The following is a 22,886-nucleotide window of genomic DNA, read 5'->3' on the forward strand; positions in this document are numbered from 1 at the left end:
ATCTATCTATCTGTCTGTCTGTCTGTCTGTCTATATCTATCAAAACTATTCATAACTTACTCTTAGATGCAAATTTGTTGCCTCTTGACATGTTTTTAGAAATAGCTCCATTATTTTTCATCATCACAATTACCATCAAGAAATTAGCCGCCATCTGATTTATCTCCCTCTAGGATCGACAGCTTTTCTTAAATAGCTTAAAACTGAACCAATCAAATATAATGTATCGCATCAGTCATGAAGGAATGCAACACATAACCCAACTCATATCACAGAACATCTCACCTTAGAGCAACACAACTGATCCAATCTCATCAGTTGATAGGGTCTGTCCGTATGTTTTACATCACGAGATGCTTTCAACAAATGGATGATGGCACTCCAATCATCATCTCAATCATCCGGTCGAAGTTCTAACTACGCGGCATGCACATAAAACCCATAGAAATTCACTGCACATAGCGACTATGCCATTTTTTTGATAACATGCAGATAGCCATAGAGAGTTCTTACACAGAATTGTTTGCCAGCTATTGATTCAGCCGATGTGAGTGACATCGCAACTGTGCTTAATTTTTGTTTTTGTTTCTTACTTTGCTGTCACCTATTTTAAAGTCGAGATCTAATATAATATACGCCAACTACTTAATAGCCAAGCCAAATACCAAGGGAAATTTTACTTTTTCTCAATTATGAATTGAATACTGACCCAGGTGTCTTGTACAAAAGTCTGGTAGGGAATGAGTTAGAGATGACATTGAACATTAACTTGAAAGCAGAAAAGGTAATACAGGTATGTCCTTGTATCATGCCTTCTGATGGTTGTCCCAGTTGATATACTTCATTGAAGTGACAAGTTGCTGATTTGGGGCAATTCAATTCAAGTCTGACCCAAAGGGGTAGGCATCTATATGCAAGGTGTGTGGCTGCACACTGGCTTGATGGACGGGTAGGTCTGTCGCCTGATTGCACGCGTGGGTGGCGTGAGAGGTGATACGGCATGGATGAAGACCTTTTAGGGGAGAGCCGACGAGGCTCGAAACACGGAGCGCGCTAAACAACCTGTCGCACTCGCTTCGGTTGATAGCATCCAGGGTGAAATGAGACACTCGAAGAAGGGGGAAAGCATGCTAAATTTAGAGAAAATTGTCCTTTTTTTCCCCCATTAGGTGAGCTTCACTCTTCTTGTGAGCTCTTTTCTACTTCTGCAACGTCTTTATCTTATTTGTGTGTCGATAGAGACCAGCATTAGGATGATGTGCATGTAAATATTCATACCATATCACATTCAGCAGTGAAAAAAAAAGCATGTTTCATTTGTAAACTTCCATACACTATCTTTGAATACTAGGAAGACATCTTCCCATAGCCCCAGATAAAAATGTATGATTATTTCTTTAAATCTCTTTTATATTCATTGACAAGTCTATAACTGTCTATAACTGTCTTATGTTAACCCATTGAGGATGGGCTGATTTTGCTACAACATGCATTTCCCATAGACACCTGCCCGAGTATACTCGGGACTCATCTTCAACGGGTTAAATATGACATTCAAAACATAAGATATCTTATTCTATAGCAGCCCTTTTTCCCTCTCCTGAGTTCATATCTTATCCTTTCCTACGTCAGTCGTAGGTTCATATTTCTGTCTTTGTTGAATAGCAGTCCACAATCTTTCATGGCTGCGTGTGGTTTTAGAAATAATCTACATCCATTCGAGAAAGACCTTTTATATTGGAATTGTATAGTGTTTTTTTTAATGTTTTGAAGTTTGATAAGGATTATGGAGTTAAGGGTTGGGGATCAGGGGTTGAGTGATAATTTTTTAATGATTGTTAAATGTTTCTTAGGGGCAACATGTGTGGGTTCACATGCCTACGAGCAATACTTCTGTGTGCCCTGACCCTCATGTAGTCTCCATTCATTTCATTTTCATTTTGTGTAACGTGTACAGGACAGTGTATCCTTTGTAATGTTCATTCTGGTTTTTGTTTCATGTTATATTCTTTACCTGGTCGAATAAATAATAATAATAATAACACCTACGTGATGGACCACAAAGCAACAGAACCTGATCCTCTGACCATGCAAACTTGCAGAGAACATTTATTGCGTGTATGTTGTTTACTCTTTAAAAAAAAAAAAAATCTGTGTAGTGCATTAATTTTTCATTTCTTCATCATTTTTTTCATTTCATCATTTACTTGCTATAAATAGCGCCTTCAAGTCTGATGTGTTGCTGTCTTTTAACTGTCATACGATATATAATGTAAACAGAGTGAGGTGGGAACATCTGTCAACTTGTGTTGACTTTGGTAAGGCATAATTCTACCTGGGCATTGCGTATTCATCTATCCTCTTCTTTGATGGTTAGAATGTTTTCAGGCATTTTATTCTTGGTGCACAGAAATTGTGCATAAAAAGAAAATCATAAACAGGGTCTAATTGCACAAAAAGACACTCTTCTATGAATCCCAACCTGTAAACAAATACTTAATTAACCCATTTCATGCTGAATTCTAAAATTCCCATAGACTTAGAAATCAGGAAATCCCTAAGTGTAGCAGTCTTCAAATCAAGAGTCAAAAGATTTTTTTTTATTCTTTTTACTGTGCATTATTATCAAGCATATCAGAAGCTCTTGCAGTGCAGAAGAACATGTTCATAGGTTATGCTCTTTTGAAAAGTTCTGCTCTTTTAGAAATATAGTTAGTATAGTTATGCAATTGCCTGTGAAATTTTCTGAGGAATTCTTGTAGTTACGCTCATTTGATGGAGGTGTTAACTTGTCTTGGTATCTGTGGTTCTCACCGACACAGAGCACATTGTCCAGGAACACATCCGCCACTACCTCTCGGAGAACCCCCAATTTCTGGAGGACTACGTGGTCTCCCACTCCTCCGCCGAGCAGCTGGAGCGCTGGTTGGCATCGGTGCGTCGCCAAGCTTCTCGCCCCAAGCAGCCGAGCGCACGGCGCAGCCCGCGACACCAGGCCCAGCAGCGCAAGCTGCAGGTGCAGACGAGCAACGGCCCCGCCCCAAACTCCACCTCCTCCGCATCCTCCGCCATGAGCAGCATCCAGGGACCGCCCAGCCCCCGACTGGATCTCAGCAACTTGATGGGTAAGTCAAGGGGGGTAATACCACTCATAGAGGTGGGTAATACCAATTGGGAAGGTGGGTTATATCACGTGGGGAGGTGGGTTATGTCACTTGGGGAAGTGGGTTATACCACTTGGGGAGGTGGGTAATAGCACTTGGGGAAGTGAGTAATAGCACTTGGGGATATGGGTATACCACTTGGGGAGGTGCGTAATATGTGTACCACTTATGGAGGTGGGTTAAACCACTTGGGAAGTGGGTAATAGCACTTGGGAAGGTGGGTTATACCACTTGAGGAGGTGAGTAATATCACTTGGTGAGCTGTTTATACCACTTGGGGAGGTACGGGTAATGCAACTCGGGGAAGTGGGTAATACCTCTCATGGAAGTGGGTAATACCACTTAGGGAGGTGGGTATATCACTTGGGAAAGTGGGCAATATCACTTGAGGAGGGGGCAGAACCACTTGGGATGGGGGCAATACTGCTTGATGGGAGACATTTGTGATAGATCTAGATGTTACTGTAGAAAGACGATCTGTGGTTGGAGGAAGTAGGCTTGGATTAATAGCTGTATGATCTCAAGAAGAGTATGGTACGATGTGTGGTCTGAATGGGATAGACTAAAGGTAGAAAGGTACATTGTGTTGTGTTGATGGAGTAAAGTTATAAAGTGGTTCCTGAACTCATGAGGAGTAAGTGACACTACATATAAGAAAAAAAAATGCCTTCAGTTAATACAAAGAAATAAACAAAGGCAGTCACTTTATTTATTTTACTCCGCAACTAGGAACGTATCTGATAATCTCCAAAAAAAAAGGGAAAAATAATTAAAAATTGAAATACTTAATCATTTTAACGGTGGCCACACTCTTATTTTCATGCACGGGGACCCTTCTTGCCTCTTTTTTTTTTCTTCTTTCTCTCCATCTCTTTCATTAAATGCATGAGTGAATCATATACACTGTAGATGTTTGTCAAGGGAAATATACGTATACATGCATTATGTTAGGACTAAAAGGACTTTGCACGCAAAAAAGCAAATAGAAACAACAGTGCACATATGTGCACGTATATCCATTAGCTCCACCTCTCTGAAGGACTTTTCCAGCCATACACCAAGGCTTGTTTGTGTGTGTGTGTGTGTGTGTGTGTGTGTGTGTGCATTTTAAGTTTTTAGCAGACATTTTTAATGTTCCGATGGGTGGCTCCATTTAAAAAAAAAAAAAAAAAAAAAAGATGTGCTAAAATTTGCTGGTCGAGTAGTATTATGGTACAGTTTCCTCTTAAGTCAAGAAGCACAAAGAGGTACAATGTAAATGAAGAAACATTTTGATAATAAATGTACAAAGTGTCTAAAAATCATGCTGCTGCTATCAGTTTCAGTTTAGTTCGTTTCATATTTCTCAAATATAGCAATACATTTGGTAACCAAAATATGAAACAGTACAGAAATACCTTCTCCCTTAAATTTCAGAAATTGATTAAATGGTCATATTATGCTGATGTTGTAGATGTAATAAAGCAGAGAAAGAGAGAGAGAGACATTAAGGAAGACTTTTTGAAAAGTTAAAGCTTTTAAGACTTGCAGGTTTCCATGGAAACGTAACTTCTGTTAAAGCATTAATGTGGACAGATCTCAAGATATCAGGATATCTAAGAACAATTGTCAGCTTGCCATGTTAGACCATTTCTTAAATTCTGTATTTTAACACAACTCAGTGTTGGACACATTGAGTGGTAAATGAAATCAGTTGAAAGTTTTCATTTCTTTTTCTTTCAAGTATTAATCAATCATATCCTATCATTTTGGTCAACAATTCATTTCTGAACCTTATCAGAGATACCAAAAGCATGCAGCACCTTTAGAGCTCACCACTTTTCAAATTAGATATTGTGTTTAAAGTTGGTATTCCTTTAAGTTGCTGCAAATAATGAGCAATATGATCCACACTTGTGCCTCTATGCTGCTCAGGTACAAATTAATTAGGACTAAAGGAATGAATATGATATTCCCAGTAAGCACAAATGTCACGATTCTTGTTCCCTCTCCCCTCCTTAGGCTTTTGATATAAAAACTTGAAATATTGTGATAAATTGATAATGTTCATAATTATTTCAATATATAGTATATGCCTATCTATATCTATGTATTTTTGTCTGTCAGTTTATATATCTCCTGTATATGTTTGTGTGTGTTTGTGTGTGTATAAGTGTATTGATATCTGCCTCTATCTAAAGATACAATGTAGTTATATTTATATGTGAGTTTGTGTCTGTAAAACTTGGCTGTTAAACCCAGCCACACATATTTCATGATGTCCACAAGATAGTCATGTTATTTCTAACACACTTAGCACTGTCCATGTTTTTACTTCACGTTTAGAAAATTGGAGATGTGTTGTTTCACTTTCTTCAGTCCGAATTGTGATATATATTCCAGAATTTGTGTGACAAGCAGTTGGGACAATATTTAGTAGCTGGTTTCTAGCTTGTCATGCCCTTGTTTTGAAGATTTTGTTGAGCATTTATACATGTAGATAAAATCATCATACATACATTAGTGCTACCCCACTGTGTGATACACCCAAAGCTATGATGAACAAATGTATGTACATTAATACTAATAAAGACAGAAAAAACTGACCAGAAAGAATATAAATTATTAGTGGAAAAGTGAGCAAAGAAAATGGGATTCCATCGGGATTCGAACCCGAGACCTCCGGATTGCTAGACCGGTGCTCTACCGACTGAGCTATAGAAAGCCCTAGTGCAGTGTTCGTCCCAGAAACCCTTAATTCTCAATGCTCGGGTGGTCAGAAGCTATAGCAGTGTGTTTGTGTGTGACACACACGCACACACTTGAACCTGGCATAAACCCGAAGGATAATTCAACTTGGGGATAAATGCGAGGGATCACCGAAGTGATGCAGCTTTTTGAGTTTGTAACAAATAAAGACAGAAAAAACTGACCAGAAAGAATATAAATTATTAGTGGAAAAGTGAGCAAAGAAAATGGGATTCCATCGGGATTCGAACCCGAGACCTCCGGATTGCTAGACCGGTGCTCTACCGACTGAGCTATAGAAAGCCCTAGTGCAGTGTTCGTCCCAGAAACCCTTAATTCTCAATGCTCGGGTGGTCAGAAGCTATAGCAGTGTGTTTGTGTGTGACACACACGCACACACTTGAACCTGGCATAAACCCGAAGGATAATTCAACTTGGGGATAAATGCGAGGGATCACCGAAGTGATGCAGCTTTTTGAGTTTGTAACAAATAAAGACAGAAAAAACTGACCAGAAAGAATATAAATTATTAGTGGAAAAGTGAGCAAAGAAAATGGGATTCCATCGGGATTCGAACCCGAGACCTCCGGATTGCTAGACCGGTGCTCTACCGACTGAGCTATAGAAAGCCCTAGTGCAGTGTTCGTCCCAGAAACCCTTAATTCTCAATGCTCGGGTGGTCAGAAGCTATAGCAGTGTGTTTGTGTGTGACACACACGCACACACTTGAACCTGGCATAAACCCGAAGGATAATTCAACTTGGGGATAAATGCGAGGGATCACCGAAGTGATGCAGCTTTTTGAGTTTGTAACAAATAAAGACAGAAAAAACTGACCAGAAAGAATATAAATTATTAGTGGAAAAGTGAGCAAAGAAAATGGGATTCCATCGGGATTCGAACCCGAGACCTCCGGATTGCTAGACCGGTGCTCTACCGACTGAGCTATAGAAAGCCCTAGTGCAGTGTTCGTCCCAGAAACCCTTAATTCTCAATGCTCGGGTGGTCAGAAGCTATAGCAGTGTGTTTGTGTGTGACACACACGCACACACTTGAACCTGGCATAAACCCGAAGGATAATTCAACTTGGGGATAAATGCGAGGGATCACCGAAGTGATGCAGCTTTTTGAGTTTGTAACAAATAAAGACAGAAAAAACTGACCAGAAAGAATATAAATTATTAGTGGAAAAGTGAGCAAAGAAAATGGGATTCCATCGGGATTCGAACCCGAGACCTCCGGATTGCTAGACCGGTGCTCTACCGACTGAGCTATAGAAAGCCCTAGTGCAGTGTTCGTCCCAGAAACCCTTAATTCTCAATGCTCGGGTGGTCAGAAGCTATAGCAGTGTGTTTGTGTGTGACACACACGCACACACTTGAACCTGGCATAAACCCGAAGGATAATTCAACTTGGGGATAAATGCGAGGGATCACCGAAGTGATGCAGCTTTTTGAGTTTGTAACAAATAAAGACAGAAAAAACTGACCAGAAAGAATATAAATTATTAGTGGAAAAGTGAGCAAAGAAAATGGGATTCCATCGGGATTCGAACCCGAGACCTCCGGATTGCTAGACCGGTGCTCTACCGACTGAGCTATAGAAAGCCCTAGTGCAGTGTTCGTCCCAGAAACCCTTGATTCTCAATGCTCGGGTGGTCAGAAGCTATAGCAGTGTGTTTGTGTGTGACACACACGCACACACTTGAACCTGGCATAAACCCGAAGGATAATTCAACTTGGGGATAAATGCGAGGGATCACCGAAGTGATGCAGCTTTTTGAGTTTGTAACAAATAAAGACAGAAAAAACTGACCAGAAAGAATATAAATTATTAGTGGAAAAGTGAGCAAAGAAAATGGGATTCCATCGGGATTCGAACCCGAGACCTCCGGATTGCTAGACCGGTGCTCTACCGACTGAGCTATAGAAAGCCCTAGTGCAGTGTTCGTCCCAGAAACCCTTAATTCTCAATGCTCGGGTGGTCAGAAGCTTTTTTCTGTCTTTATTTGTTACAAACTCAAAAAGCTGCATCACTTCGGTGATCCCTCGCATTTATCCCCAAGTTGAATTATCCTTCGGGTTTATGCCAGGTTCAAGTGTGTGCGTGTGTGTCACACACAAACACACTGCTATAGCTTCTGACCACCCGAGCATTGAGAATTAAGGGTTTCTGGGACGAACACTGCACTAGGGCTTTCTATAGCTCAGTCGGTAGAGCACCGGTCTAGCAATCCGGAGGTCTCGGGTTCGAATCCCGATGGAATCCCATTTTCTTTGCTCACTTTTCCACTAATAATTTATATTCTTTCTGGTCAGTTTTTTCTGTCTTTATTTGTTACAAACTCAAAAAGCTGCATCACTTCGGTGATCCCTCGCATTTATCCCCAAGTTGAATTATCCTTCGGGTTTATGCCAGGTTCAAGTGTGTGCGTGTGTGTCACACACAAACACACTGCTATAGCTTCTGACCACCCGAGCATTGAGAATTAAGGGTTTCTGGGACGAACACTGCACTAGGGCTTTCTATAGCTCAGTCGGTAGAGCACCGGTCTAGCAATCCGGAGGTCTCGGGTTCGAATCCCGATGGAATCCCATTTTCTTTGCTCACTTTTCCACTAATAATTTATATTCTTTCTGGTCAGTTTTTTCTGTCTTTATTTGTTACAAACTCAAAAAGCTGCATCACTTCGGTGATCCCTCGCATTTATCCCCAAGTTGAATTATCCTTCGGGTTTATGCCAGGTTCAAGTGTGTGCGTGTGTGTCACACACAAACACACTGCTATAGCTTCTGACCACCCGAGCATTGAGAATTAAGGGTTTCTGGGACGAACACTGCACTAGGGCTTTCTATAGCTCAGTCGGTAGAGCACCGGTCTAGCAATCCGGAGGTCTCGGGTTCGAATCCCGATGGAATCCCATTTTCTTTGCTCACTTTTCCACTAATAATTTATATTCTTTCTGGTCAGTTTTTTCTGTCTTTATTTGTTACAAACTCAAAAAGCTGCATCACTTCGGTGATCCCTCGCATTTATCCCCAAGTTGAATTATCCTTCGGGTTTATGCCAGGTTCAAGTGTGTGCGTGTGTGTCACACACAAACACACTGCTATAGCTTCTGACCACCCGAGCATTGAGAATTAAGGGTTTCTGGGACGAACACTGCACTAGGGCTTTCTATAGCTCAGTCGGTAGAGCACCGGTCTAGCAATCCGGAGGTCTCGGGTTCGAATCCCGATGGAATCCCATTTTCTTTGCTCACTTTTCCACTAATAATTTATATTCTTTCTGGTCAGTTTTTTCTGTCTTTATTTGTTACAAACTCAAAAAGCTGCATCACTTCGGTGATCCCTCGCATTTATCCCCAAGTTGAATTATCCTTCGGGTTTATGCCAGGTTCAAGTGTGTGCGTGTGTGTCACACACAAACACACTGCTATAGCTTCTGACCACCCGAGCATTGAGAATTAAGGGTTTCTGGGACGAACACTGCACTAGGGCTTTCTATAGCTCAGTCGGTAGAGCACCGGTCTAGCAATCCGGAGGTCTCGGGTTCGAATCCCGATGGAATCCCATTTTCTTTGCTCACTTTTCCACTACATTAATACTAAGTAACAAGTCACAACATGCTTTGTTGTTTTTAGTTCTTTTTTGTTAATGTTTTTGTGCTTCTTAGTACAGTTGAACCTCTGGTATACGGACAAGTCGTGACCGGGGCTCATCCGGATAAGGGATTTGGCCGGATACGGGAGACTCAATGCTTTATACATGTACATACCGTATAATAGAGCTCTATGGTACATACACATACACATGTACTGATGTAGCCCATTGTAGTACCACATGTAGTAATGTGTATACTGCGACCTTTTCATTGTTACACTCAGTAACAGACCCCAAAATAGAGGTTCGTGTTTGCAAGCGGAAATCATTTTCTTTTATAAATTCTTGGGATGATTTACCTAAATAATTATTAAGAAATGTATCAAGTATATGTGATTCATGTGTGTTTCCTCCCGTAATTATTAAAAAAAGATTAAAAAATCACGGCGAGATTGCGTCCGGATAATAGAGAGATCCGGATTAAGGGAGGCCGGATAATAGAGGTTCAACTGTATTAAGGAGTCAGGGAGAACTGAATCATGAAAGATATATTTCTGTTCAAACCAGTTGGCAGTCACATCATTTCTGGTGAATAAAAAATTCATCTTCACTCCCACACATCTTTACCCCCATAGAAGATTGATTCTCTGGAGGGTTGGGGGAGGAGTGATGTGCAATTTTATCTGTGATTTCAAATGATGGGTCACAGCGATGGTGGAGAAGGAATTTTCATCTCATTTGTTTCTCGAGCATTTTTAATGATTAGTGGAGTTAAATTCTGTGATTCCTTTTAGCGTAAAGGCACTCTCTTCTATGTGTTACCATTGCAAGTCGTTTAATCCATTTAGGATGAGCTCACTTTGCTCTAACATGCAGTTGCCATAGGCACCTGTCTGAGTATACTTGGGACTAGTCTTCATCGGGTTAAGTCTTTAGTTGAGCATTGTTTTCTGTGTGTGTCCCCCTCCCACTTCTATTTTCAAGATGGACTTGATATGACGCATGTTGAACCTCATTGAGAGACCATGGGGGGGGGGGGATGGGGCGGTGGTAGTTTCCCTATACTTTTGGCTCTTAACAAGGAAAACCATGCAATCAACAAAGAAGACTGATAGCTTGCAGAGGCTTTTACCCCAAGATTCTTCCCAACTCCGACCCCTATATACCCCTAGCACAACCCTGTCCTTCCTCCGCTAAACCTGGCAGAAAATGAAAACATATCCAAATTTGATGGTATGGTTTGTTTCTCTGCCAGTTTCCATGATTTCTTGTCACTCATTGTAAAATACTTACATGAAAACAAGTACACAGCACAAATGACAATACAAATACAAAACTGCATTATATACATTTCACACAAACGTAGGACATCATTTAAGAATGAGATGCAGTAGAAAGAACTGTCCTGGCATGAGTGATGGTCCGGCAGAAAGATCATTTTGTGGTATTTTCTGTTGTATTTCACCAAGCGCAAACTTAAAAATGGAAATACAGTGATATTCTTTATATTTGATAAATTTATCATATTGTTAACTGAACATTCAGTACCTTGGAATATTCATCATTATTTATGCCAACATGTTCCAGAAATGCATATTTCAGAATTCATCAGGCTCCCTATGTCATAAAATATGAGCAAGACAAACCAAGAGAAACAAATAATTTTCAAAGTATTCTATAAAGCACAATTGAGTAACACACACACACACACACACACACACACACACACATACACATGTAAGTAAATTATTCAGGAATAGATCGTGAATTGTGCTGAAATGTAGTAAACTAGGTAGTGCGATCAATTCTGTTTACAATGTCGACCTTTTTGCGACCACTTAAGTGACAGCAAAGCTGGCAGACGTGCAAGTGGTCTCCTTTTACATCATTTGCCATCTAAACTCCTGCATGTATGTAATTCCATCTTCTTAATTGCATTCAAAAGAAAGGAAAAAAAAAAAACATCTTGCCTCCGCTCCAAAAATGTCAACACGATGTCCTGCCATATGATACTGAAACCTTGGGCCAAGCAAATGACAAGAAATTCCTCTCTTTTTCTTTTGCTTATTATTACTGCTCTCTCTGCTACCAGAGAAGTAAGGCGCATTTTCCGTCCATCCCACCAATTTGCTGATGCGAGTAATCGGCTTTGTCTTACCACCTAAGTGCGCACTCACAAGAACACCACCAATGACGTCTACCCTACCTTTTCCGTCCTTTAATTGCCTAATTGCATTAGTGATACCAGGTGTAACGTTTCTATTTCTCCACTTCTATTTCATCCTGCCGTCCCCACTCCCCCCCCCCCCCCCACTCGCACGGAAATCAAACACAGGTGCAATATATCGGCACACCGCGATGGCTGATATTGTAAACAAGAGGCCATCGTCATGGTTACCCCGCATCGATCAGCTATTGAGTTTGCGAGATGATTCCTGCCTACACCACTCAATACTTTCACTCCTCACAGCTTATTTGTAGTCTCACTGCTGTAGGAGAGAGAGAGAGAGAGAGAGAGAGAAAGGGCCCCGTTCTCACACAAACGTTGGAACATGTTCTGAACGGCCTCAAGGGCAGTTCGCATACCTACATGTGTGTTCTTGGAACAAATTTGCTGAAATCAACTGTGCACATGTAGATAACTGGATCAGTTTGGTCATTGCAGTATATAATCCTATCGTCATTTTTAACTTAGTAGCACCGGATAACTGCATAGAGAAACAAGACATAGACATAATATTTGTATCATAATTCATTATCTCTAATCTGCCCTCTAAAAAAATATATAATATGTGTTTACATATATGTGTACACACACATATATGAAACTGGTATTGTGCAGTCATGATTTATGTGACGATTATTGGACTGTGTTAATATCACTCTTAAGAATCATGTCAAATTAAAATGTGGACACTTGTTTTTATTCCGTAAGTAGAAAAGCATGAGAGTGCTCGGATGTAGAGAAAATTGAATTAGGGTCTATTTGGAATCCATTTGCATCAGTCTTGTGAGGAATTGGACTCAAGGACAACAGTTTTTACTTTCCATCTTCCCTTTGATACTTAAAGTGTTAAAAAAAAGATCCCCCACTGCCACTATCACCACCACCACCCAAGAGAGAGAGAGAGAGAAGTGAATACTGAGGTTTCTGCCAAACACGTGTTTTCTTACTTCTTTGTGGCATTAACCATAGACAAAAGTTAGAACTGCCTGTATATGTACCATTATGTGTTGCAACACATTATCTTGATTATGTTTTTTTGTTTGTTTTTTTTTTCTTTTCAAAATGAGGGACATTTTATTCCAAGACTTAATTTGCGACATCTTTACTAATCTTACAAATCGCTCTTTGACAGATTTTTTCACAATATTTACATGAGACTGTTATTTCCTGCATAACGTCATTTCATTTTATGATATGCTTTTGGGTGTTTGAGGTACTTTGTTGTAGTGTGACTGAAAATTGTAAACTTTTTAATTGTGTGAGATTGACATAGGCTCTGTTGACTGCATGCTAGTGGGAATTATCAGAGCTTGTAAAACTTTAAAACAGTGTCCAAAACAGGGTATAAAAAAAAGAGAAGAGAGTTTTGTTTAGAATGTTTCATCAAACTAGGTGAATATTTGGTATCAGCGCTGTATGATGCAATCTTTTTGTGTTAGGGAAGTTGCGTTAGTTGTTCATGTTTTGCATGTTATGTTACTTCTTGTGGAATCATGTTACACTATAAGAAAGAAATCAAGCCTTGTAATCAAGAGTTCATGAGTAGTTTTGTATGCATCATGTCTGTGGCTGTCTGCAAGTAGAGAACAGAACTGGTCATGAATAAATTCTGCTCTTTTTTGTCATGAAATATAATGCCTGGTCACATGCTGGCTCTCACCATTTGACTTTGGCTAGGTGCACCTCTTTCTCTTGTGGTCAGCCAGAATTGAATCTCTCTCCTGAAAATTAAGCGAACATGTAGACTTTCCATTTGACCACATTTGAGGCTGGTTGGAAATGTGTTACTGCATAATCAAGTTTGTGTTCTTATAATGAGGAACGGTTCCTCAGCTGTAACTGCTCCCCCCCCCCCCACCAGTTCAGCTGCCCCTGCTAAGTACCAGATTGCATGACAGATAATAGAAATTACCTTAAAGGGGTTATGTAGTTTTGGTTAAGACCTAACTTCACATTTCCAACATTTTTTGGTGAGTTGATAAGTAACCTCTTATGAAGTATGAAAGAGCACGTAATTCCAGGAGGAATTTACAATTTATTTGCTGAAAATTGGTCTTGAACTGGCTGAGATATCCAAAACAGAGTGATACTAATAACAGGTGGAACCTATCTTTTATTATGATTGCTTTGTTTTACTTTGTTTTTGAATGTCTCAGCCATTCCGACACCGATTTTCATCAAATGAACTTTGAATTACTCTTAGAATGGCATGCTCTGTACTATTTCATAAGTGGTTTCTTGGTATCTGGCAAAAAGCTAAAAGCCCAATCCTCATCTCCATACTATACACTCCCTTTAACAGTATTGAAAGAGTATCAGATGTCATTAAAACTTGAAACATCAACTTCTAATAAGATGGAGTGGAGGAATGATTTTCCCCCACGATCCCTAAAGTATGACCCCATCGCTGAAAGTTATCGAAAGATTACATACGACTCGCATTGTAAAGCGCTTTTCATTAAAATGCGGTGTGACCAGAATAAGGTTGCTAGCCAGCTGTTTAAATCAGAAGCTAGTCTTTACATCTTGACTACACCAGAGTGAGGAGAAAAAGAAGAAATCCTTTGATTAGTTTTCAGACTGCTTTTTTTTCCCACGTCACAGAGATCTCTGCTTACCCTTATTTCTCTTGAATGGCAAAGGTGCGTCGGATGATCCCCCCCCCCCCCCGAACAGTTTTAATTCCATCAGAAATAGGAACAAGGTCTTGTGAATACGAACAGGAGATTCAATCACAGAAGTTTGACTTTCATCGTCTAGACTGCGGTTTGTCGGTTTCCCTGCCCACAATATCCTAGCAGTTGTGGTTGCATGAAACGAGAAGCTACACCTGTGTATCCTTGCCTTGTTTTTACGTGGCAGTTTTGAATGATAATTTCTGTTTTTTCAAATCCTGTGGTTAACTGACACCATTTTGCCTCTCTTCAGATCACTGTTATATTCGTTCCCAAATTATTGATTTGTATAATTTGGAAAGATGATCTGGCTATACGTCAGAAATTCACAACTCTCAACCTCTTGAAGCAATGTGACTTTGTTGATAACCTACATTCTCCAATGACCCCAGTGAAGGTATGCCTAGGAAAAAATCTGGAATGGGTTTCGTGATCCAGGGAAAGTAAGGAAATTAAGAATAGAATCTCTGCAAAAGCGTAATAATTTGTTCTTCCCTTGCCTCTTTTATTTTTTTTTTCGTGGTTTTTTGTGGGTTTTTTTGTTTGGGCAAAGTAGATTGTACCACAAGTCTTGAAAAGAAAACAAATGCATTTTTTGGTGAAATTCTTTATACCAAAAGTTTCAACAGCAAGAACAAGCATCTATGCCATTTCATACATGTCTCTTCTTGTTGGAGTCTGTTTTCATGTTTGTTTGTTTGTTTTTTCATTTGTGCACGATGTTTCTTTAATTTTTTTTTTTTGAGAGCCCTCAGAGTAAAGGCAGCACTACACATGAAACTCATACAAGAATGCCCATCATGCTCAACAAAAATTGTGCATCAGCATTATTGCAGGAATTGCTGGTTTATTTTTATTTTCTGCAGATTTTTTGTAGTGAAGTTTTGGTGTGTTGCTTTACTATCTAAAGAAGATGTGAACTTATTTATATCTTTGATTTTAGCTCCTCTCTACACCGTATTCATTTGCTTCTTATCACATTCAATCAGCTTGTCCTAGCACCCATACTTTCTTTTTGTGTGTGTTTGTGGGGGGGGGGGGGGGATATCATTTGGATTCAAGGGAGGGATCTCTCTCTACTCAGGGTTTGATGGGGGAGGGGGAAGGTATCATATTACAAATGCTTTATAATCTCCTGTGTGTGTGTGTGTGTGTGTGTGTGTGTGTGTGTGTGTGTGTGTGTGTGTGTGTGTGTGTATGTGTGCATGCTTTCTAGATTCATTGTCTTAATCTGTGACATATGAATTCATACAATTTGGGCCTTGAACACAGCAGGGCCTGGTGTAAATTTGCTCTGGACATTACCATCTTGTCCTCGTATCGGCAACTCTGAATTCTTCTGAATGTCCGTGACCTTGTTGCGTTGGCGGATGATTTTTGTTATTCCGGAAGGGCGTTAGTCAAAAAATCAAATCAGGTTTATTGATCAGAAGGTTCATTAATCCAAAAATGAAATATTGTTTGTTAATCAGAAACTGCAAGAGAGGTTTGTGCTTACGTACTGTCTGAATTACAAACCTTACTTTGTTTTTAAATTAACAAACCTTTAGAATAACAAACCTTCTGAAGACTGAACGTTGTCAATTTTGGATTTGTGCACCTTCAGACTTGCAAACCATATTGTGTTTGGATTAAAGAGCCTTACTTCATCTTTAGAATTACGAATCTTTGTAATAACACACCTTTAAAATAACAAAATTTTGAAATAATGAACTGTAACTGCATCAACAACATTGAATTCTTTTGAATCTCTTTTAGTGGGGGAAGAGTACATGTAGATGGAACTGGTTAAACTCATCAGAACTATAAAAAAAAATCACTTTGTAATCTTTAATAGACAGAAACATTACTTTGCTCTTGTTTTAACATGTTGCCAATGTAAGGATCAATTGTAATGTCAGCAAAGTACAGAATTATCATAATTTTTCCATTAAAACAATGTTTTTGACTTTAGTGTGTAAATAAAATGCTCGCAATCAATACTAAAACTTTTTAATAAAAGATATGCCATTAACCCATCTAAAAATTTAAAAAGTGCTTTCCTGGATATGATGGTTTAAACTGAGGCTGCTTTCCTGTTTTTGTAGAGAATTGCACACTGCAGGTCAATTATTGCATTCCCTTGGAATGGTATGTTCTGTGTATATTAAAATGTGATTTATTTCTAATGAGTGTGTTAAAGGATGTACATTATGCAAATTCTATTCATGTTTTTCCCCATTGTGTGTCTTTGCAGGTGAAACGATACAATCGTCACACAACAATGCGAGGCAGTGGAAGGTAAGATGCTTCAAAATGTGTTTTTCTTTTCTCTCTCATGATCTACAAATGGCAATATCTCTTCCGTTTATCTATTTTCTTAACCATTTTCTCTGACGGCAAACCTCTGACATACAAGTCATTCTCACCAACTGCTTCAGACGTACATGCTATGATTTATTTAAAAAAAACAAACAAAACTCAGCATGACTCCCTAAGTCCTGTGGTAATTTTGCCATAGAAGTAATCACCATGTCCACAATAAATCATCAATACACAATTTTACTGCATATTATACTTCATCTGAAGAGATTACCTGAAATTAGTTAAATTTGTATAATTGGAGAAAATCAGATAATTTCTTTTGTAACATTTGGCATTTTCAGAGAGAAAATGGAATATTTGCTAATTTATGAATCTATTCAAAGTTAGCAACTTAGACTTTTTTACAATTATGCATTCATAAAGACTGTTATATACAGTAGGAACCACAGAAGACTCAAGTTAATAATCATTTTCTTAAAGCTGCCTTATAAAACACAACCAAAAAGAAAATGCAAAAATTGTAATAAATGGATAAGGCATAAAAAACTACAGGAATGTAGCTACTGAATCTTTTACTGTAGAATTCTTTGATTGTTGAAAACTGCACTTGTATGCACCATATACACACAGAATAGAAAACATATAAAGAAACTGTCTATTACATGCAGTGCATACAGTAATACCCACCTGCATACTACCCTATTTAACAGACCCGTGCAATGCCTGATAATGAAACATATGAACAGGTATAAAGCTGAACCAGCAGACAGCTGTCTACTATTGACACTGACATTAAAAAGAAATTGATACAGTCCCACAGGGATTATTTCATGTAAGTACATGCTGGTCAGAAGATACAAAGGGATTTTTTTTTCCTTCTTCTTCTGGCCGTCGGCATCTCTCCGCTCCTTGAGTTGAACATCTGAAGCACGCATTTACGTCACAACGGCCTGAATGAAAATCTTTTGTCACTCATTCAGACTATCCCTTACCCATGGTTGCTTACGACATTCCTTATTTTATTTATTTATCCATCTCTGCTAGGGGTGCCTTGCGGCAGGCAGTCTTTCAACACACATGAAAAGCCTACATTATTGCTCTGGTATTGCTTTTAGTGATAGAGAGAGGAAAAGGAGAGAGAAAGAAAATGTCCTTGACCATTTATTTGAAAATCTAATTTCTGGAGCTCTTACTGAGGAGAAAGTGAATTGGACGTGGTGGATGAATGGTCGTGTGGGTATAAATGTCTTGTTTGCTATCAAATGGTGACCATATCTCCATTTAGACGTACATGGAGAATAATGGTGCACAGAGACCATTGAGTGATCACCATTCTTCTTCACTGATACTATCTATAGTAATGTATTGCGTTTTCATTATTGTTCGTATCTTTCAATTTGATCTCTTTTATTTTTTTTTTTTTCAAGTGGGACTTTTTAAAACCAGAAAGTATTATACTAAAACATTTGCTCAGATTTACTCAACTATCTGCTCCTGCAGTATATACTTCATAAATTGCTTCATGGAAACGTAGAAATAAAGAGTTTCGTCGCAAAATGGGCTAAGTGCCATTTTTAAAGCATTTTGAATCAAGTCCATGATCAGATAAAGAAAAACAAAATCCCTTCCAGTGGTGCCGCTCTTGAAACATAAGAAGGAATACTGTATAAGCTGGTTTTTTTGTTGTTTTTTTTTGCGAGGGTTTAATTTTTGCAAATTTTATGAATTGCTGTTGGACTGTAAATTTAACAACACACAAAAATGTGGTCATGTGCTAGAGTAATTGTGTGATAACATAAGCCTTGGTATCAATCTTGAAAACAACATCTCGCAAAATGTCTGTTATCTCCTCGTTCGCAAAAATATCTGTACATGGAAAAAACAGCTTTTATAGTATTTGTGAAGTTGTGATTAGAATATTCTGTATTTTCTTAGACTTTTCCAGGTATTTCATTAACAAGCAATGCTCTTGAATCTGTGATTAAATATATCCATTATTTTCTGATACATCTCTTCATGTTTGAGCAGCTTTAATCGCAAATATATCAACTTAACATGAATGGAGTTAGCTATGGTATAGCTCATGATTTTGCTGGTAATTTGCAGAACACAGTTTAAAGGGACTGTACAGCAGTGGTTGAGGCGGGGATTCATGTTTTGAACATTCCTAAGTGAGATAATGAGAAACCTCTAATGAAATATGAAAGAGCATGTAATTTTAAGAAGGATTCAACGTTTATTTGATGAAAATTGGTTTTCAAATGGCTGAGATATCAAAAAAAAAAAGGTGATAATAATAACAGGCAACAGGCCACAACTTTTTTTAGGGTCTCTTTGTTTCACCTTGTCTTTGGATATCTCAGCCATTTCAAAACCGATTTTCATCAAATAAACTTTTGATACTCATAGGAATTGCATGCTCTTTGACATCTCATAGAGTGGATTCTGAATATCTCGCAAAACGTTAAAAGCTGTAGAACTGTACACACCCTTTAATCTGTGCAGATACATCAAACTTTAGAAGGGTACAGTTCCATCTACAGATAGCAAAATATGTACGCGGGGGGGGGGGGGGTCTCTTGGTATCGCATTGCAATTTGCTATGCATCTTTTATATGACTGCTATACAAAATTTCTTGTGTGTAGTAGGTTTTTTTTTTTTTTTTTGATACATAGGACTGTACAGAACTTGCTTAAAAGTATTTTCCCATCCAGCAAAGTGCTAATCAAATTTGAGAAGTAAAATTGTTTCCTGGTACTTACGGTGCTGTATATCTACATGACCAACTGTACAGTGTGCGTATGCCACTGGATCTGCCATGTGTTTACGAAATCCTATGGGAAAGGATATTCAGGAGTCTATGAGTTAGCAGTTTTCCCTGACCCCCCCCCCCCCCCCCCCCTCCCTTCCCATCTCCACCGTAGTAGCCTGGCACTTCATCTAATCTCACATCAAACATTACGTGTCATTAGATGCCGGGACGACATGCAGACCAATCCCCCGGCATCTCTCATCGCCCAGGAAGATGGGTCAAGTATGCGTTGTTGTCATGGCAACGGAAGAGTGAATGGAGGATATATTCATTTTAATAGTGAAATCTATGCGAGCTCCTACAGTCCCAGCTGTGGGAACCAATACTGTTCATCTGTTTTTCCTTTAAAAAACGAAGAAATTCAACTTTAATGGGGAAAGGAAGACAGTGCGGCTGCATAAAAATGCATCTCACACGGCCAATCCTTAATGCTCTGCATTTGTCGTAATCAAGTTTGCTAAGATGAAGTGACAGAGGGCAACTTTTTTCTGACCTTTCTGCCAGTTTTGCTGGCTGTGAAGACTAAAGGGTGTTGCTGAGGCGTAATTTCGTTTTGGTGCCTTCTGATGTCCAAAAAGGGTTCAGAGGATCCCTAGATATCTCTCACTGGCGTTCACTGCTGATGTGATAGATTCAAAGACAGGCTCCCCAACTCCATTTCCTGTATAATTTCATGAATTAAATTTCGTGGTTAGGTTATTTCAGAATTGCTGAAAGAGCACTTTAGTTCTCAGTAAGCACTGCTCTTTGGCATAATGAAGATGTGTGTCACATTTCAATCTTATTTATTTTTATTTTGTTTGGTAACATCAGTTAGCACCCATAGCTTGTTAAGCACATATTGAATATTCTTTAGCATTGCATATGATTTAGGTCACATGTATACTGTTATACCCTTTGTATTTTGACCTGTTAGAGCTGCACTTTTGAATTTCCTACATAGCCACTCAACATTGATGTGTAGCATCGTAAATTTGTTATCATTCATAGCTATTTCGAAATTTGCAAAAAGGTATAGACACAGATTTCTTTATGTATAAATGGGACTACATAGTAGTGATTGAAGACAATATTTCCTTTCTTTGTAATTTTTGTGTCTTTATCCCTTCTTTATGATAGATTGACTAACTTCCATTTTTTTTTTCATTTTCCAATACTGAATATTAAAATGCTCTCCATCACAAAGTATACCATAACTGTAAAGCGAGAAGCATTCGCGGCATGAAATTTTCGTAAATTAGAGCTGACTACATTAGTCGTGGCATGAAATTTTGGCAAACTGCCACTGGCATCCAAGGCAATACAGTATAGACAAGATTTTTTTGCATACATTTTAATTTTGCCAAGCTCGGCACTCACAGAATTTGCTAGATTGAAATGCACCTGAAAACGTCTGGTTTTACAGTAAGCTGTCCTTGATATTATAGAAAAGAATTCTAATAAATAATGATAAAGGGCATATGCATTTTTTTTTCTTTGCCATTGTGATCAGGTATTTTTGGCATCATCGTAGTTCAACTTACTTTGCTATTAAAGGGCAAAGGGAAATTGGACGGAAATAGTTTATTGATCAGCAGATGAGAAGATGTGAAATAAGTCTTTCTAGTTGATCAGGCTCAATTTTAATATCAGCTTCATCAGAAGGCTATTATTTTTGTGTGTAATTGCAGGCGGAAAAATTAGGCGATGAAATACCAGGGGATAGTCGATATCAGTGAAGGTTGGACGAAGCTGCACCATCCGTGTCAGTTGCGGCACTTCCCATGGAGGAGAAAGAATTTCTTTTTTTTTTTTCTTCATGATAATTGATTGGCCTCCTAATAAGGTCCTCTACACACAAGCATATTTTCGTATGGGATTTGGAGCTTGTAAAATTGATATTAGGTATTAACAAATATCAAACTCATTTAGTTATTAGACCATTCATTCATTGTTGTTTTGTTGCTGTTGTTGCTGCTGCTGTTGTTGTTGTTTGCCACCAGCCTGACCTATTAACACCGTTGATAGGAAAACTGTCTGCATTGCTGGGTTAGAAGTGTTGGAATAATAAAGCTTTCCAGCTCATTTCTGTACGAATATAATGAAAATTGTGCTTTAAAAGTGCATTAGGAAAAAAAAAAACTCTCTTTACCTGGCAAGCTTAAATTTGGTATCAGGTTTCATTCTCACCCATATCTCATTTTGTCATTGGTACCCGATGATTACTTTTATTGTCTAGGAAGGTGATGAAAGACGCCAAATCACAAAGCAAATAAAAAGAAACGATAATTTGTCTTTGTTAATTTGTAGAATTGCCAGCGCTCACTCGACATTGTTTACGCAGCTGCTGAAGAAAGTTACTCAGCCAAGATAAAAACTAAACATTCATCCAGGGTCTTCAGAGAGAAAAGTCATGACATACATTTTTTTTTTCCATCCACTGCTGCAAAATGCCATGTTCTGGAGACCTTGGATCTTTCAAGGGAGCAGACATTAATGAAAATTATTGCCCATTATATGTTTTTCATCAAACCCCTTATGTGCTCAGGCACTCTGTTATAGATTGACAAAAGTTTTAATCTGCATTCAGTTAAATACTTATTAATCTGACCAATTTGTACCTCAGCTCAACAGGAAAACTGTGGTGATACAGGAGGGAGTAGTAAGATTAGGTAATCTTTATTCCCTGGCAATTAATTTCCAGACATCTGTACCAATAGGTGAAAACGGCTCTCCAGGGACTTGCCAGTTGGCAAATATAGCACAGTACCAGTTCAAAGCAAGGCCATATTCATTATTCTCCGAATCTGTAACGAGTGTGAACATTACCTTTTTAATTTACAACCTGGTTCATCAATTCAAGTTGGGTGCAAATTGGAAATGTTGCAAGAAGTGCCGGATGTTTAATACAAGGCGGAAGTTCCCCTTTCATTATCTTGTGTGTCCTACTTTTTACCTGTGAAATTTTGCAGTCAAAATATCAGATGCACATAGAGGAAGCACAGAGCATGTGATAAATATTAGTCTGATAAACAGACCCGTGTTTGCTATTAAATAATGAAGATGAATTGGAAACTCTGATGTGACAGAGAACCATTAAAACAATATAATTACAGAGGCAAAGAGAGAGAAAAACATGAAATAGGTTAAACGTAGGAAGCAAAGAGTCACCTGATAGCTGAGAGCATACTCACATCTCTTCCTCTATCCCTGGTTTGGTGGTATTTTGTATCGAGAGATTTTGTTGGAAGATGGGAGGGGGGAGATTACTTTTCCTCGGTTACAAGGAAACACAAGCTGTGCAGATTTCCTTAATTTATTGATAAGTTGGGCTCAAAATCTTGCAGGCATTTATAATTGCTGTTGTTTATAAAGCCTGAATAACCATCATGTTT

General features: G+C 38.7%; 1 protein-coding gene across 1 annotated transcript in view; it reads left to right on the plus strand.

Moving 5' to 3' along the window:
- Window positions 1-22,886, plus strand: part of LOC140234202 (probable 3',5'-cyclic phosphodiesterase pde-5) — a 116,031-nt gene that overhangs the window by 21,261 nt on the left and 71,884 nt on the right. The window contains exons 3-4 of the mRNA XM_072314269.1: window positions 2,823-3,068; window positions 16,620-16,675. Coding sequence (XP_072170370.1) covers window positions 2,823-3,068; window positions 16,620-16,675 — 302 coding nt within the window. The remainder of the gene's footprint in view (window positions 1-2,822; window positions 3,069-16,619; window positions 16,676-22,886) is intronic.

The sequence above is a fragment of the Diadema setosum genome, chromosome 10 (assembly GCF_964275005.1).
Source record: "Diadema setosum chromosome 10, eeDiaSeto1, whole genome shotgun sequence".
NCBI lineage: Eukaryota > Metazoa > Echinodermata > Echinoidea > Diadematoida > Diadematidae > Diadema > Diadema setosum.